General features: G+C 56.5%; 1 protein-coding gene across 2 annotated transcripts; it reads right to left on the reverse strand.

Moving 5' to 3' along the window:
- Positions 1-1127: 1127 nt before the first annotated feature.
- On the reverse strand, positions 1128-11243 carry REN (renin). Of its 2 annotated transcripts, NM_001009299.1 has the most exon segments (10): positions 1130-1463; positions 2056-2154; positions 2438-2582; positions 2955-3074; positions 3548-3556; positions 5348-5544; positions 6343-6461; positions 6939-7062; positions 7553-7703; positions 11039-11162. In NM_001009299.1, coding segments are annotated over 10 exon segments (1206 nt in total). In that variant the 5' UTR covers positions 11119-11162; the 3' UTR covers positions 1130-1301.
- Positions 11244-16851: the final 5608 nt, after the last annotated feature.

A 16851-nucleotide genomic window follows, 5' to 3' on the forward strand; every position in this document is an offset into this window, starting at 1 on the left:
CAGGGCTGAAATGGGGCTAGTGTGACATTTAATTCAATTTTATGTTTAATGTAAACAGCCGTATATGGCTGTCTTATAGAATAGGATAGAAGATGTTGGGGGGCGGGGCGCTACTTAAGGTCTCGGAACCCAGGATGTTGGGAAAGAACCCTGACTCCAAGCCTTCCTGCAGCGAGGAAATACAGCTAAGCAGGCAAGAAGACTCAGAGAGTCATGCTCCTGGCTCTGCACAGGGATATCACAGATGTGGGAATGCTGCCAGGGAGAGGTCCTGGGATTCCATACAATCCCAACAAGCGGTAATTCTCGAGCTATGAGGTTTGCTGGGGCCTGGGTGAGCCCCTCAGTGCCTCACTTCTTTCAGTCAAAAGAGGGGTGAGCAGCTGTCATGAAGAGGGACAGTGTCAATGGCTTCATTTGGGCGGATACGGTGTCTTACTCCCCAAGCTACACGTCTCCCACAGCCAGTGCAAGGCGTCGGAGTGGGAGAACACCTAGACCTGAGCCCCAGGTCTCGTGATATGGAAGAGCGCAGTGCATAGATCTATGTGCTTGTGCACCTGGGCCGGTACTGGGGTGGCTGAAGCTCTGAACCTGTGGAGACTCCCACCTGTACGTGGGAAGGTGGGAAGCTCCTGAGGTCTGAGTCAGATGGGCGGCCTTCTAGTTGTGGTCTTTCGCACGTCACTGAGCAACCCTGGCCAGAGCTTTCACTCTCTGAGGCTCAGTTTCTCCTCCTGTACAAGGGGAGTATCAGGCAGACCTCTGTGGCTCTATGTTTTTAGGTGTTAGTGCCTTAGATGGCATGTTAGATGGCTACGTGGGGAAGCACAGAGCCTGCGCTGGCGGCTGACCTCCATGAGCTTGGAGCATCTTTCTGTCTACAGTCCACTGCCGCGGCGTTAGCTTTGGTTCTCCAGGGGCTGGCTCTCTGCAAACTTCCCGCCCAGGGTAGTGTGAACAACTCCATCTGAACCCTGCCGACGTTGCATGGGTGGCATCAGCCCTTCGTGCAGGGGCCTGTGCTTGTGCGCTTGTGAGTTTGTCATTGTGTCGCGTTCTGTCTGCACAAGATCACACACTGTACTTCCCTGTTTCAAATCCTTGAGAACCCAGATGCAGTGGGGTTGGAAACATGAAGTCTTTATTTTGTGGTCTTCAAAGAAGGGAAGAGCCAGTACTGGGGGCAGGGCACACATCCAGGGGGACTTCCACCCCCCTGAGTGAGGGCACAGGCAGGGGTTGGGGGGTGGTCCCAGAGAGTGCTCTAGTTCTGGGCCAGGGCAGGGCAGCAGAGGGCCTCAGCGGGCCAGGGCAAAGCCGATGCGATTGTTACGCCGATCAAACTCCGTGTAGAACTTGCGGATAAAGGTGGCACCCAGGACCCAGACTGGTCCAGTGGGTGGTGGGATGTCCATACCATGCAGGGCCAGTGTGCACAGATCATCATTATTGTAGGGGTCCTGGCAGGAAGCAGAAAGGTTCCTCCACTGCCTGGCACATAACCACCTTGCCAGAGCCCTCAGCAGCATCTGCCCACCCGTGCCCCATCTGCACTGGGCCTCCATCACATCTTGGCCCTTTCAGCCATCATGGGTCACACCCCTCCTAGAGGCAGGTACTAAGCTGGATGCTACTGACAGTGGATGGGGCGCAGCTCTGCCTTCAGGAGCTCACAGTCTGGCAGAGCTTCTGGTCCTAGACAAACTATTAACACCTCTAAACATGCTGAGTATAAAAAGCAGATAGCATTACTGGGGACATTTGATCAGAATGGAGATCAGGAGATGAGCACAGTGATTTCCAAATTCGGCTGCATGCTGCGATTACCTGGGGAGTTTTGTAAACATTGTTGCCCAGTTATCCCCAGAGGTATCAGTTGGTATGGGATGTGGCTTGTTACTGGGATTTTTAAAAGCTCGCAGGTAACCCTAATTTGCAGCCAAGTTTGAGAACCACTGGTCTAGCAGGTAATCTGTGCATAATGACATGTCTGTTTTTGAAGGCCCCTCCCCCTCTTCCTCCCTGTCACCGAGGAGCAAACCGCAGCCTCACCTGTAACACATAGTCCGCACTGGTGAGTGTGTAGGCTTTGCCTCCAAGGTGGAAGGAGATGTCGGGGAGTGTGGGCATCTGGTTACAGTTCACGACATACTGGCAGCGGGTAGGGTCACAGGAGCCCCTTTGAGTGTGGGAGGTACCCCAGGAGACGCAGCCCCGTGCTTGTGGCCTGGCCCCTCTGCCGCAGAGGGGTGGGCACAGCCCCCAGCTTCCCAAGCCCCCCTCCCAGGGCCCAGGTCACATGTGGAAGAGTGTGAGAGGCAGGAGGGGAAGGCCAGAAACGGTCCCCTTCAGAAACAAAGCATCCTGGGGTGATCTGGGGGCCTGGGCTGGGTGGTGCGCCCTCCTCCCTGGTGCCCGCCCCCCAGCTCCTTACTTCATCTATGCTGAGCTCCTTGGCCCCCAAGGCCTCCATGAGCAGTCTCAGGGAGCTGGTGGGGCCTGAGATGTACGATGCACCAGTATCCACTACGACCATGCAGCCCTCCTCACAGAGCAAGGTGGTCGACCTCACAGACACCCTGGGGGAGGCCACAGTGTCAGACAGACAGCTGGACAGAAGGCTGAGGGGCACCACCAAGCTGCACAGCTTTCCTGAGTGCAGGCAGGCGGTGGGAGGCCATGCTGGAGGTCAGGTGACACGGTGAGGGGTGCGTGACACGTGAGCTGGAAGAAGAGAATGCTGCCCACCCCAGCACACAGCTTAGTGACCCTCCGCCTCTTCTTGTTGCGCCCTCCCCCGACCCATCATCTCCGTGTCCCTTCCCTGGACCAAGCAAGCAGAGAGCAACGGCTGCACTCGGAGAGAGGGCGGGACGGCAGCCCAGCCCCCTTGCAGGCCCCCCCCCAGCAGCAGCAGCACTTCCAGAGGGAAGAGGGTTGAGGGTCCTGACCCTTTCATTCTGATCTGCCAGGAGCCAGGCTTGCTGATGCTCACGTAGTGGAAATTCTCTTGGTAATACTGGGGGTCACTGCCTCCCAGCACGATCTCGCCCCCTAGCAAGTGGGAATTCCTAAAGAGAAGATTACAGTAGCGTGGACACCCACGGCCTCCAGGTCTCAGTAAGCCCAGCCACCAGGGAGGCGGGGCCCAGGCTCAGGGCCGGCGGCAAGGCTGGGGCGCGGCGTGGAGGCCGCTTCTCCACCTCTGCCCGGCCCCAAAGCTCAGTCAGAGGGCTCCAGGGTGGCCCAGCAGCACCCAGAGCAGCACCCAGTAAAGCCTCCCCAGAGAGGCCACAGAGGAGGGGCAGACACAGGACAGGGTCGCCCCCACCTGGCTGGGGCCTGAGCAGTGGGGGACCTGGGATGCGCCCCCGGGAGCTGCTAGGGTGGTGGGCAGGGGCGTGAGGGAGGCAGGGGTAGGTGGGGAGCTTGGGCGTCAGTGGTGCCTGGCCCGCTGCAGTGAGTTTGGGGCGGGTGGCATGTGTGATTCTGGGCCAGGTGCTCTGGAGGGTCAGGGCCAAGCCGGGGCTTTCCATCTCCTTACTTGGAATCTCTGCAGAGAAAGAGACAGCAGAAAGGAAGCTTTTGTTTCAGGTGAGCCCACCAGCCCGTTGTTTGGCAGGGGGGTATTACACACTCGTTTTACCCTCCAGGCAGTGGAGTCACCAGGAGGTAAGTTGCTGAAGTCACCCCAGCAGTGAGTGGGGGCCTGGAGTCAGGGCCTCTGGTGCCCCATCCGAAGCTGATGCCCCTTGCTTTCCTCTCCTCGAGATGGCATGATGCCTCCCACAGGTCAGGGTCTACCTCGGGGATGGTTTCCTATGTGTGTGTGTGTGTGTGTGTGTGTGTGTGTGTGTGTGTGTGTGTGTGTGTGTGTGAAGAGAGAGAGATGGGGTTTCCAGCCCTCTTAGGAGGCAGGTGTGTGTGCGCGTTGCACCACGCAGCTCACACGTGTCACTGGTGCAAGTTGCACCATTACGAGTCCAGTAAACGTGCACCTGTGCTAGACGAGCTCCGCTCACCTCTCTCCCAACGCTTCACGGTCTCTCCAGGCATTTCCTCCTTCTCATCCCAGAGTAGATGAAGAGGCAGGCCTCTCCTCAACAAGGCCTCTTTGCCGGGATTCCCCTCCATCCTGTGGCCTCTTGGCTCCTGCCCTCAATGGTCTTCTTTTCCTGCCTTTTCAGTTGCTGGCCCTCTGCTGGCTGCTTCTCCCACCTGCCCATACTCGGGCATCCTCCAGCATTTACAGACACCTGCACGTCTCTCCCTGCTTCTCTGCGCAGCTGTGTCTGCGTCCCTCCCCAGGCAGACTTCTCACGGTGGGCCTGTCCCTCCCTGACACCCACACCTGGCTCTGCACTGCCTGCCTTCCGCCCTTGTCCGGCCTCTGGAGCAGCTCTTCCCAAGACTGCCCCGCCCACCAATTGGTGGCCTTTTCTCAGTCACTCTCTTTCTCTCGCCAAACCAGACACTCCTTTCAGTTTTATCTTTGCGATGTTTCTGGGTGCTGGCCTTCCCCTCTGTCCTCACTGCTACTGGGCTGCAGCTCTCATGCCTATGACCCCCTGTCTCCAGCTTGTGCCCAGCAGCTCAGGGCAGCTCGCAGCTCTGCTCCACAGCTGGTGCTAGCTTCCGCAAGCCTGGCTGCGCTGCACGCAAGTTTGGCCTGGAGTTGAAAGTGCAGGATTTCAACCTCATGTCCCCTGTTTTGCTCATCATATTGTAATGTTGCTTGTCTTCCCTGCTGGACTGTGAGCTCTGTGAGGGCTGGAACTCTGTCTTGTACACTGTGTTCATGGCCGTACCCTTAGAGCCTTGTACAGTGCTTGTCATGTCAGTGTCCAGGGTTTGTGGAGTCAGGGACTGAGCAGATAAGTGAAGGGACTAATGAATGAAGTCAGCAGTCCACATGAGAGGAGCCAGGCCCTCACAGGGAGGCCCAGCGGTCATGGCAAGGCCTCATTTCCCATCACCGCCACTCTGCGCTCTTCTCTTGCTCTAGAGCAGTGCTGAACTAAACTGTGAGTAAAAGCCTCGTCTGCCAAGACGGAGCTGTGCTGTGCTTGTATAGTCCGGTGTGGTAGCTGGTAGTCACTGCCGGCCACTGAGTGCTTGAAAGGTACAGTATGACTGAGGATTTGAGTGCCTGACTTTATTTCCTTTTTATTTAAGCGCTGGCTTCCATGTTGGATCGTATCCCTCTGGATATGGAGTGAGCACCACCTGATCCTGAACGCAGCACAGGAGCTCGACCCGCCCCCTCTGCCCCGCCCCGCCCCGCCCCGCCCCGCCCCGCCCCGCCCCCGCCCCGCCCCGCCCCGCCCCGCCCCGCCCCGCCCACCTGCTGTAGTAGACGGAGAAGACGTCCTCGGTCAGCACCCGCTGGGCGAGGATGTGGTCAAAGACGGGCGTGACGCCGCCGACTGCCTGGGCGGGGAAGCCCATGCCCAGGACGCCGTCAAATTTGGCCAGCATGAAGGGCCTCAGGGGCAGCTCCGTGACCTCGCCAAAGGTCTGTGTGACTGTGATCCCGCCCACCTGTGGAAGGAAGGAGCACCAGGGGAGACCAAGCCCGCGGCCCATCCCCTGGTCAGAGTCCGGTCCAGGCCTCCCCACGAAGGGCCCTAGGGACACACCGCCCCGGGTGCGACCACTTCATCAACCCCAAGTGCACAGCAGCTCTCTTAACACACATCTGGGCTGGGGGGTCCAGAGGGACTAGGAGGGGCAGAGGCAGAAGGTGGCACCACAGTCAGGCCTGCCGTTCACGCCCCCTTTCCCCTATTTCATGGGCACACACTGATTTCTCCCAGTTCCATGGTACCCCTACCCTGACTCTGCCAGAGCAGGGAGTGGAGAAGCCTAGAGATGGAGGCGGGTCAGACCCAGACCAAGTGACAGTGAGAACCAGGACTGACCCTAATTCCAAACTCTGAATTCAGCTGTGACCTTACAACCTGTGCCTAACTCCAAAAGTGATCCTGACCATAAGGCTGACAGTACCCTTGACCCTGACCCTAACTCGGGGTTTCAGTCTAGGGTCTGGTTAAGAGCTCAGTCAGAGTTGGATGACCCCAAGCAGGTTCCTCGATTGGAGACTGGGCTCAGGACAAGCTCCATGAATGCCGTAGCTGCAGAGGCCCTCACAGATTACTTGGGTAGTGCCCAGAAATCAGCTCTGCTCTGCCCCAGGTGCTTGCAGCTCCAGGGAGCAGTAGCAGAGGAGGGTGCTCCTCCAAGGCGGGCTGGGCTGCACCATCCCCAACCGCGGGCGCTAGGGTGGCAGAGGAGGCCTGGGGACAAGGAGGGCAGATGACCTGAGACAGCCTCACTTACAGTCACCAGGTCCTGGCTCAGGAAACCTTTGACCTTCCCAGATCCATAGTAGATGGTGAACTCCGTCCCATTCTCCACATAGCTGGAGGATTCCAGGGAGTCGTAGAGGCTGTGAATCTCTGGCGGGGAGACAAAGGCTCAGGGCCGAGAAGCCCGGGGAAGGGGTTGGAGGCGGGCACTGGGTGGGGCCTGAGTGCAAAGACAGGGCGGCCCTGAGCTGGGAGGCTTGAAAAATGTGGTTAGTCAATCAAGGTCTGTATTTCTTGGACCCCTGTAATGTGCTCATGTCTCTGAGAACTTTGTCTCAGATGAAGTGTCTTAAAGTAATTGCTAATCCCAGGCTGGCGAGAGGACTCTGGTCCCTGGAAGCATTCAGCGGTTCCCTGAGGTTGAGGAGGACACAGCCTATGCTCTGAAATGGGCCTGAGAATTCAGTCCTTCTGGAGCCTGCTTTTTACTTGGCCATGACATTCTCTCCTCTCAGGGGCAGGGGGCGGAGGCAGATGGAGGAAGCTCAGGGGGCAGCAGGAGGTACTGAGCTGGGCCTGGCCTGACAGGGGAGTGGCGTGGGGAGGCACTCGGGCCCCTGGTCTCACCACAGGCCGTGTAGAGGGGGCTGCACTTGGTGGACGGCACCCAGAGGTTGGCGGAGCCCGTGTCAAAGATGACTTTGAAGGTCTGTGGTGGGGTGCCGATGCCGATCTCACCATAGTACTGGGTCTGCAGGACGAAGGAGAGGGGTGGTGGCCTGAGGGGCTTGGGGAGCCTTGGGGTCTTGCCTGATATGCCCTTTGGAACTTGGGGTGAAATGAGGCAGACCACGTAGCCTGGGTGGTCTGGGTTTCCATTTTCAGCAGGGACGGAGTCAGAGGCTTAGCAGTGTCTCATGACACGAAGTGGGAGGCTCAGTAAGACCAGAGGGCAAATTAAATGTACTGCCAGTGAAGCAGGGAGGTGCCCCATGCCCCACAGAAATCCTGATGCTTCGCTGAACCCCTGCCCCTGCAACACCTGTACTTGGGGGCCCAGGGCCTGGATTCCTGAGTTCCAAACCTGACCCCACCTCTGGGCTCCTTCCGGTCCTCTGTGCCTCAGTCTTTCCAGCTGTGAAATGGGAATTTCGTGAGGTGCTCAGAAAGGGCAAAAATGCCTTAGGCCCAAGAGAAGAAGGAGAGAGTGAAGTGGGCAAGGGACCAAGCTGGGCACTCACGTCCAGGTAGTTGGTGAGGACCACAGGGGAGGTGCGGTTGCCAAAGGAGAGAGTCTTGGTGAGCTGGCTCCACTCAGCACCCAGCTGGGCCATGTCCACGCCTCGCTCCTTCAGGCTTTCCCGGACTGAGGGCATCTTCTTGAGGAAGATCCTGGCCCATGATGGAGTAATAAAAAGTAGAAGAGCTCTGTCCCCTCCCACAGTAATGGTAGAGTTCTAGAAGCTTCTAATAAAACTACCCCAACCTTAGCCCAGGCACCTAGGGATCACTCTTGAGCTGTTAAGTCTCTGAAGGAGACTCCGTGGTTACCTGTGCTGGTATTAAATGATCCTCAGCTAACTCGCTCCTGTTGCTTGATTTTGCTCACCATTTTAAGGTCATTTGTTCATTCATTCACTCCACAAGCACAGGTTGGACACCTACTCTGTGCCTGCACCTTGCTGGATGCTAGAGATAAAAAGACCATCACCGCCTTCGAGGGGCTCCAGCGGATGGGAAGACGGAGGAGGAAACAGCACTGACGTCCCCCTAAGGAGGTGAAGGTTGGGCATGCCGGCTCACGGCTGGATGGGTGAGGCAGTGCCACGCGGGGCCTGCAGGTGGCAGCACATGCCCGCACGGCCGGGGCGGGGGCTCCAGGAAGCAGCAGGCAGCACCCGGCCAGGGCCCTGGGCCTGGACTGGGCGGGGTCGGGGAATGCAGGCGTCTCCACAGGGCCTGTGCAGCCTGCCCTCGGGAAGAAGCGTCTTCCTGAGCCCAGGTCCCAGGCCCTCCGCTTCTTGTCCCAGTGCTCTCCTGTCACCTTCGGGAGGCGGAGTTAAAGAGAACTGGGAAACTCACGTCGCCCTGAGCTGCCACCGTGCGGGCGCCCAGCGCGGTGCAGGCCACCCTCACCACGTGACCTCGTTCCCATCCTGCAGGCTGGCTGTCCTCACTCCGGGGTGAGGGATGAGGCGACTCAGGAGTAGGTGCAGCAGGGATTCGAGGTGCCCTGACTGGCCCATCTCCCACAGAGGGGTCCCCGGACTCCGACGTGAAGGCTGTGTGCCACAGCCTGAGCCGTTGTTGGGGGTCCCGGGCTTGCAGCCCAAAGTCTGGAGGGTCCCTATTCCTTCTTCTGTACTTGCACTAGCCTTTCCTTCTCAGGCCCCATGCATTTTGCCCACAAACGTGAATGCAACTTTCATGCTTGTTGGTGTTAATATTTTAACAGAAATGACTTGCCATATTCATAACATGGTCTATTGTTCCACAAAGTATTTTCACGACTATGATCTATTTGATTCGTAGCCATCACCTGAGGTGAGTATCTTTACTATTTTCATTTTACAGATGGGAAAATGGAGGGACAGAGAAGGCTAGACCCCAGAGAGGGCTCCTTTTACCCTCTCCTTTTAGAGAATCCCTTCCTTCTCCCCTTTCCCTCCCCCTCCCCCCCACGCCAGCACTTTCCAGCATTTTCCAGCCCTCTAAGGCCAGGGTGCACCCCGCCTCCTGGAAGCCCCCATGCCCCCACGCTGGCCTCCCCTTTGCCTGGGCACCTGCCCCGTTTTCCCCGGGTGTCCGTAACCAGCGCTGCACAGCCTCGTGCCTTCTGTGATGAGGGTGTAGTGGTCGTGGTGATGTGCTCGAATCCCCTCCTACCTGCCTGACTCTGAGCAACTTACCTGACCTCCTCTGGGTCTCTGTAACAATGGACTTAATGGTAGTACCTACCACCGAGAGTACGCACTTTGCAGATTGAGTTGCCCGGTGCTCAGTACATGTTGTAAAAGGTGTCTGTGTGTAAAAGGCAATGACTGCACCTTGAGACTGGAATCGGCCCTTCAGAGCGCCGCAAAGCCTTGCATGGGGATGTTGAGGCTCATGTCAGTTAGCAAAACTCCTCTAAGTACATTTGGAAAGCCTGACTCCCTCTTCACCCTGGTCTAATTTCATTCTTCTCGTTCTGAAGAGACAAGGGAGAATGTTTTTTTCCTTTCCCTCCCTTTATCCTGGGGGTGGGGGCCACGCTCAGACACATACTGCCACTGGGAAGTGCCTCTCCCCCTCACCACGCCCCCAGCCCAGCAGCTACTCTCCCTGGAGCAGAGGAAAGAGGCTTCGGAAACGTGGTGCAGCGTGTGCCCAGGCTGAGCCTCCTACATCGGACCTCCCTGAACCTCAGTGTCCCCAGCTATAAAATGGGACTGTTGGGAGGATGATTTGAGCTGAGACACAGGAAGCAATCCTATGAAGTCCTCAGCATTTTACAGGCCTAGCAACTACCACTGTTACGAAAGCCTGCCCCTTAACTTCAGGTCTTCTGGTCCCATCTGCTTCCCCAGCGTGAAACCCTTTCTCTGGAAGGCCCTCTCCCACCTGCCTCCCCGCTCCTGCAGCCTTGAAGAAGCCTTGTTCCCTCAGGGAAGAAAGTGAAACTGAAAGCCACTCAGTCATGTCCAACTCTCTGCAACCCCATGGACTATACAGTCCATGAAATTCTCCAGGCCTTTCCCTTCTCCAGGGGATCTTCCCAACCCAGGGATCGAACCCAGGTCTCCCGCATTGCAGGCAGATTCTTTACCAGCTGAGCCATCAGGGTTCCCTCAGGGCCTGTCGCCAAATATGGATGTTGGGTCTTTATCCTCCTCCTTTGGGCTACCTTAAACTTTTCTTTTAATATTCGTGATAATCCCCCTGGAGATGGTAACAGCTGGGTTTTTACAGCATGCCTGCACCAGGCTGAGGCATTTACAGGCAATATCTTATTCACTCCTCAGAGCAGCTCTGTAAAATAGGTATTTTATTATCCCTGTTTTAAAAATGGTAAACTGGAACTTCCCTGATGGTCCAGTGGCCAAGACTCCATGCTCCCAATGCTGGGGGCCTGTGTTCAATCCCCAGTCAGGGAACTAGATGCCACGTGCTACAACTAAGTGTTCTCACACCACAACTAAAAGATCCTGCCTGCTGCCATGAAGATCCAAGCAGGCAGTGTAGCCAAATAAATGAATATTGAAAGGTAAAAGTGGCAAACTTGGACCTGGCCAGGTTCAGGGGCTTGCCCACGGTTCCAGAGTTAGTTGGCACTGCTAGTGGAACAGAATTTAAACCAGGACTATTCAGCTCTGGAAGCTTTGCGTTTAACCACTACATTACCCTGCTTCCCTGGCAGAGTTAACAATACCACACCCTTCTTAGTAATTAGTCTGTGAGCTCCCGAGGGGCAGAGAACATGTCTCAGTCATCTCTGAGTCCCCCCAAAGCACCTAGCATGGTGATCTGTGCAGGAACTGAAAACTCTGGGCCAGGATCAAAAGGCCCAGCTAGTGCTTCTGCTGGCTGTGTGACATCGGGCAAGTCACCTGACCTCTCTGAATGGGGCGAAACTCTCCCTGCCCGGCTGCTTGCGAGGACGGGATGACATCCCTTGTTTGAACCACCCCCCAACCCGTGTCAGGAAAGCGAGGATCCCTCCTCCCCCCACCCTTTCTCCCAGTTACCGTCTGAAGGCGGCGGTGTCTGCAGGGAGACTGAAGGTGCTGCAGCCCCAGAGCGCCAGCAGGAGTCCCCAGAGAGGCATCTTGCTGCACTGGCCCACAGTTCGCCTGGGTGCCCAGCTCGCTCTGGGGTCCCCTGAAGCACCCTCTCCTTTTATACATGCACACTCGGGATGGCTGCGATTCTGCTCTGCCCTGATTTATTACTGCGGGACAGATGGCGGGGCAGCCGGTAATAAATCCCTCAACGGGACTGAGCTAAGTGGGTGAAGGGTGACCAGGTTTCTGACGTGGAGCTGGGGGGCTAGAAGAAGGATGGCTGTGGGAAAGCAAGCCTGCACCCAGTGACGCCAATAGCCCTGTCTCGGCCTGGCCCTGTGACCCCTCAGGGAAGACCGAAGCCGATGAGAAACAGCACCGCTAGGGAACCAGGAAAGGGCTGGGACAAGCACAGGACCCCAGTTTCCAGCCCCCAAGCCCGTCTCACCGACCCCTTGCCTCTGTGTTAACCTCGGCTGTGCCCCTGACTGGCGTCTCCCAGGCTGCGTCTCAGTGTTACCATCTGGAACATGGGTGACCCCTCCAGCTCGTTCCCTGACAGAGCCAGAATCCAGGGAGTGCCGACACGGCCTCCCCCCAGGTCTCTGTCACCAGTAGTTGTTTATGGGAAAGTGCAGTACAGACCTCCTCTGGAAGTAAGGAGCTGGGGGCAGGGGACGTGGTTCCGTCTTAGATGACCTGTGTTGGTAGAAGGGAAGGGAAGCCCCGGGACTGGGGGAGGCTGCTTTCTGCCAAAGTGCGAGGTGGAGCAGCTGGTCTTTCCACCCCTCTCCCTCTCTCTTCTTCTCCCTGAGTACTCTCTGGGGCATGTCTCTGCCTCCTTCCCTTTCCCTTATGGCTTACCAGCAGTCTGGAGCTGCTCACCACACATCCACCTGGCCCCTGAATCCCAGGGTGGATGTTGTTTACGCAGCCTAGGACCTCCTCTCCTGGCTCCTCCCTGCTCACTCCTTGCGGCCCACTTCCAGGATCTCTGTCTCCTCCAGGAAGCAGGCGTGGATTCAGCCTGGAATTGACTGTCTCTGCTGGGGCTCCCAAGGTGCAGACACATGCCTTCTGTGAAAGCACAGGCCTCAAATGTCCTCTCTCGGAATCATTTTGATGTGCATGCCTCTGCCTCTCACCCAGAGTGGTGCTCCCCGCTCATCAAATGAGTGCCCAGTGAACCCTGATGGGCAGGGCCAGGGGCCTGGCTTCAGGTTCTGACTGTACCCCCAACTTGCTGCATGCGGACGCCCCTCTCTGGGCCGTAGTCCCCAGGCGGTGTGAGGAAGCAGACGCCGGGCGACCCCAGGGTGCCCGCCTGTGTGGATGCTCCAGTAGCCAAGTCCCGTGTCTTCAGCGTGCTCCTCTCTGCACCTGTGGGCGGAAAGAACTTAACCAGCGGAGCGAAACTCTGTTGCTGGTGTGCAGACTACTTAATGCGTCGGGATCTCTGAAATTACAACACCCTTGTCGAGGGATGGGAGAAGCTGGTGCTTCTTGGAACAAACTCTCACTGGAGAATTTTCAAGCATTGTGGTTGGCACTGGGGGAAGCATTTGAGGGGCCGGGAGAACCTTTTTGTGGGAACTTCTGTCTTATCAGACTGAATAAATAGTTATTAAACTGAATCAATGTTTATTTGTAGGCTCCAGTGCTCTGCCTTTCCTTAGCAAGTGTCACTGAGCGTTTCTTACGTGTCAGGCGCGTGTCCAGATGCACAGCCCTCTGAGGGGCGACCCTCAGCCCCCCTGGTCAGACAGGAGGCTGAGCCTTCAGAGGACTCAAGGAAGGGCAAGCCGAGCGGTGTGCCCGCGACTCCCGGCTCCTCTCTGGGGCTACGTGCCTACCCGAGCCCACAGGATGCAAAGGAGAGGGTGCCGGGCTGGGGCTGAGTCTGCCAGGCCAGAGAGCTCTTCAGAGCCGCGGCCTCGCTGCAGTGTGGACGCCCGGCACAGCGGGGCCCTCGGCTGTGTCCTAGGTCCGGACTCCGGTCTCTTCCATGGCAAAGGCAGGGCCGGGGGGCACCCCCGCCGGGCCAGCCCTCTGTGGCCCCAGGCGCTCTCCAGCCAGAAACACCCTTCCCGCCCACCTCCCCGTGTCCTGCCAGTGTGTGCAGCTCACACGAGTGCTGGCCCTGTGCGCCAGTGTGAAGAGAAGAGGGAGGGACCTGCAGGAGAGACACACATTTGTCAGAGTGCAGACCAGAGTCGCAGGCACCAGAGGGGAGGCAGGGAGCCAGCTTCCGAGGGGTGACACGGCCCGGACGCCATCGGCTCTCCCTTCTCCCAGGGCCCCGGCCCAGCTGGGAGCGGCAGCCGTCTCTCACTTTCTCACCAGCTCCTCTCAGCCCACCCGACCCACCCTTGTGGGACCCGGATCCTGAGGCCGGACACCAGGTTGCACATCCCAGCGAGACTGTGGCCCGGAGTCAGAACCAGCAGGAATCCCGGAATCGAGACCTGGAGGTCCATGGAGGGCTCTGCGGAAGCTTGACTGGGAGCGAGAGGCCTCAGGGGTCACAGAGCCCTTGAAGATTCTTCCACAGAAGCTGGAACCAGAGCTGTTTGTGCAGCCTCATCGTCCAGAGCTGAGGTCTGTGACGGCAGGAGAAAGAATCTGGTTTCAGCTCCACTCTAAGGAAGAACTGTCGAGCAGTCAGCATCATCCAGTGACCACAAATGCCCTGCCTGGGGTCGCCTCGGACGCTGGGACAGTCGGCCCGGGGTTTTAGGATTTCGTGGTCCTGCCTGCCTGCCTGGTGGCCAGCCTGTTCCTCTCCCATCTCCGGGGTCGTGTGGGGATGGTCAGGACGGCGGGTGGGTCTCCCTCTGAGCTGGGGCCCACCAGTGCCCCGGGCTGTGGGAGGGAAGGAGCGTGGGTAGGTAGGGACCTTTCTCAGGTTATCGAGCGGCCCCATCAGCCCGGGCCCAGGGTTTCTCACGGAAGCCCCCGCGGAGTCCCAGGCGAGGCCCCAGGCTGCGTCACCTGGAGGTCGGGAAGCAGCCGGGGCAGAGGCAGGGGCTGGGCGGCACCTGCCCTCTCCCCTGGGGCAGGCCCGTGACGCCAGCGCCCTCCGGAAAAGCGTAAATCCCTCCAGCCTCTCTGCTCTCCCTTCAGATCTGCTGGGCGTGCGGGGTGGGGGAAGGGACTTCCGCAGGGGGCTGGGGCGCCGCAAATCTCTCAGGAGACAGTGAGACTCAGGGTTTCTCTACAAGTCGTCCCAAACCCCATTTGCTCTAGGACAGTGATTCCAAGGAGATTCAGGATTGTGACCAAGGATGGAGGGGCCAGCAGGGGAGAAGGGGAGAAGGCTGAGTGGCACAGAGAGCCTGGTTGTCGCCACTGTGAAAGGTTCGTGGATTTATTCCCACCAGCATTAGTTTAGTGGAAAACTTGCCAAGGCTACAGCCCTGGGGAAGGTGGAAAGAGGTCGAATTCACGAGGCTTGGAATTGGCGAGCTAAACATTTCTGGACTGGTCCTGCTTCTGTGCATAAAAAGCAAACGGGGAAGCAGGGGCAGAGGTAAAAATGGACACATCTTCTCTTTACCTGTCTTCCTCCCCACGCCACAATTAACCCCCTGTCCCCAGAGGGCCCAGCTGCCTCCTCGGAGGAATTTTTCAATCAGATGGGAACACTGAGCTTGCAGATGAGCAGCTGGGGCCTTGGGAGGAGGGCCTTGAGACCCCGAGTGGCCTTTAATAGCCAGCCGGGGCTGCTTTGTGTGGGTGGACCCTCCAGAGGGGATGACTGCTTGGAAGGCATCGGGGCTGGGACCAGGAGCACCTTGAAGCTGGGGGCCGGGGATGCAGAGAACCAAGTGTCCTTAGCTGGTTGTTCTGGGGACCTTGGAGGAACAGAAATCCAGCCACAGGGTTGGGGTGATCCCAACTCGAGGCCTGCTCAAGTGAAGGCCCAGGAAATTGAAGGCAGGTCACCCAGGCCTTGGGAGGTGCAGGGGCCTGAGGGGGATGATAGGATTGGCAAGGAGGCTGAGGGCTCGGTGAAAGAGCCTGGTCAAAGGAGAATTTCTGAAATGAGATGCACCAATATAGTGGGACCAGCCCCCACATCCTGAGGCATGGGAGCTAGAAGCGTAGTAAGCTGCTTCCCCAGATAGGGGTCTGCTCCATCATCAGAGAAAGCTTAAACCAGAAGAAGGTTCCTTTTCCAGAAGAGGGGTACCAGCGGAGCAGCTTGGTGGAGGGTGTGTGTGTGCGTGTGTGTGTTTGTGCGCGCACGTGAGCGTGTGCGTGCCTGTGTGCGCGCGTGTGTGTGTGTGCGTGTGCTGGGCGGGGGTGGTGACCCAGGGCAGTGGTTCTGACGGGAAGGTGCTCGGCTGTGTGTGCTTGTCTCACCAGGGAAGTGGAGGGAAGTGGTTGTATCCCAAGAACATTTCCTAGAAAATGGACTTCTTCCTCTTTCTTCTCTCTTCCCTTTCTTTATCAGAGAAATAAAGGCTCTCGTTTTAAAACCCAATAGAACCCAAAGGCTTTTAAGGGTAACCAGTACCTCCAGCCCTGCGTCCAGTCCCCATGACAAGTCCTGCTCTACTGAGGCAAAACCCTTCATCTCTCGGCTATTTTGCTATTGTTGCTTGTACATATCCCTAAAGGTTATGCTTAAACTGCCATTTCTAGATTTTTCAATTTTATTCATTATTACTTCTTTTATGGCAATTAAAGATTTCTCTTATACTTTGTCCCTCTTGATTTGGCAAAATCAAAAGTCACTACTTAAATTATAATTAAACTAACATTCACGTGAATTAAAATTACATTTCCTTGTGTAATTTTCTGCTTTTAATTAAATTCGTCATCACCCCCTTCCTTTCCCACTCCTTGTTTTTCTGTGTCCAGCTGCTCCAGACCACCCTCCGCCTGGTGGGATGCCCAGCTAATGCACCAGTGGGATTTTCTCCTGGGGGCTCGGTGCTCCCGAGTCTGCTGCACGTCGTCCTCTGGGGCATCTCTTTGCTGCTCCCCTCTGTGGCTTCCTGTGTCCCGGCTCTGGGGCTTTCTTCTTTCTCAGCTGACACGTGCTTAAGTGGAAGATGTATTCCAAAGTTTGCAGAGAAAGAGTACAGGGGAAGTAAACACTTCCAGTACTGGCGTATCTAAAAATGTTTCCATTACTCCTCACTCTTCAAAGTGTGAGTAGAATTCTAGGTTGAAGCTTATTTCCCCTCTGAAATTGGAAGTTGTTTTCCAGTATCTCCTGATTTTAACAAATATGGTTCAACTCTGATTCCAGACTCTACTATGGTTTGATCTTTGGGGTGTCTCACCACCTTGCCTACCCCTGGCATAGATATTTTTCCATTCGTGTGCTGAGCACTCAGTGGATGCCCTCAACCTGGAAATTCATGCCCTTCCGTTCTGGAAAATCATCCTGCATTAATTCTTCAGTCATTTCTTGCTTTCCATTTCCTCCTTTCTGACGTCTGGAACTCACATTATTAGGATATTGCAACTTCTGTTTGATTCCTAAATTTCTCATATTTTATCTCCTGATTTCTTTTTGTTCTACCTTCTATGAGATTTTTTTAACTTGATGTTCCAACTTTTATTTCTTAAAAAATCATCTCCTTTAATTTTAACCTCGAAGGAGCTTTCTGATTCTGTTATTATGCCTACTTTATTGCAATCACTATTTGTTTTATAGGTGCAAAACTTTCGCTTATGCCCTCTGAGGATATTAACTACAGACTGATTTTTCCAAAATCACTGCAGATGGTGATGCAGCCATGGAATTAAAAGATGCTTACTCC

This window comes from Ovis aries, chromosome 12 (assembly GCF_016772045.2).
Source record: "Ovis aries strain OAR_USU_Benz2616 breed Rambouillet chromosome 12, ARS-UI_Ramb_v3.0, whole genome shotgun sequence".
Lineage (NCBI taxonomy): Eukaryota > Metazoa > Chordata > Mammalia > Artiodactyla > Bovidae > Ovis > Ovis aries.

Coding starts and splice junctions, on each gene's coding strand:
- REN (XM_042256849.2), bottom strand. CDS start 11,118: ATGCCTCTCTGGGGACTCCTGCTGGCGCTCTGGGGCTGCAGCACCTTC. Junction 6,462..6,938: donor CCCCCTCTACACGGCCTGTG/GTGAGACCAGGG, acceptor TCTCCCCGCCAG/AGATTCACAGCCTCTACGAC. Junction 1,464..2,055: donor GTGCGGACTATGTGTTACAG/GTGAGGCTGCGG, acceptor GCTTCCTGCCAG/GACCCCTACAATAATGATGA.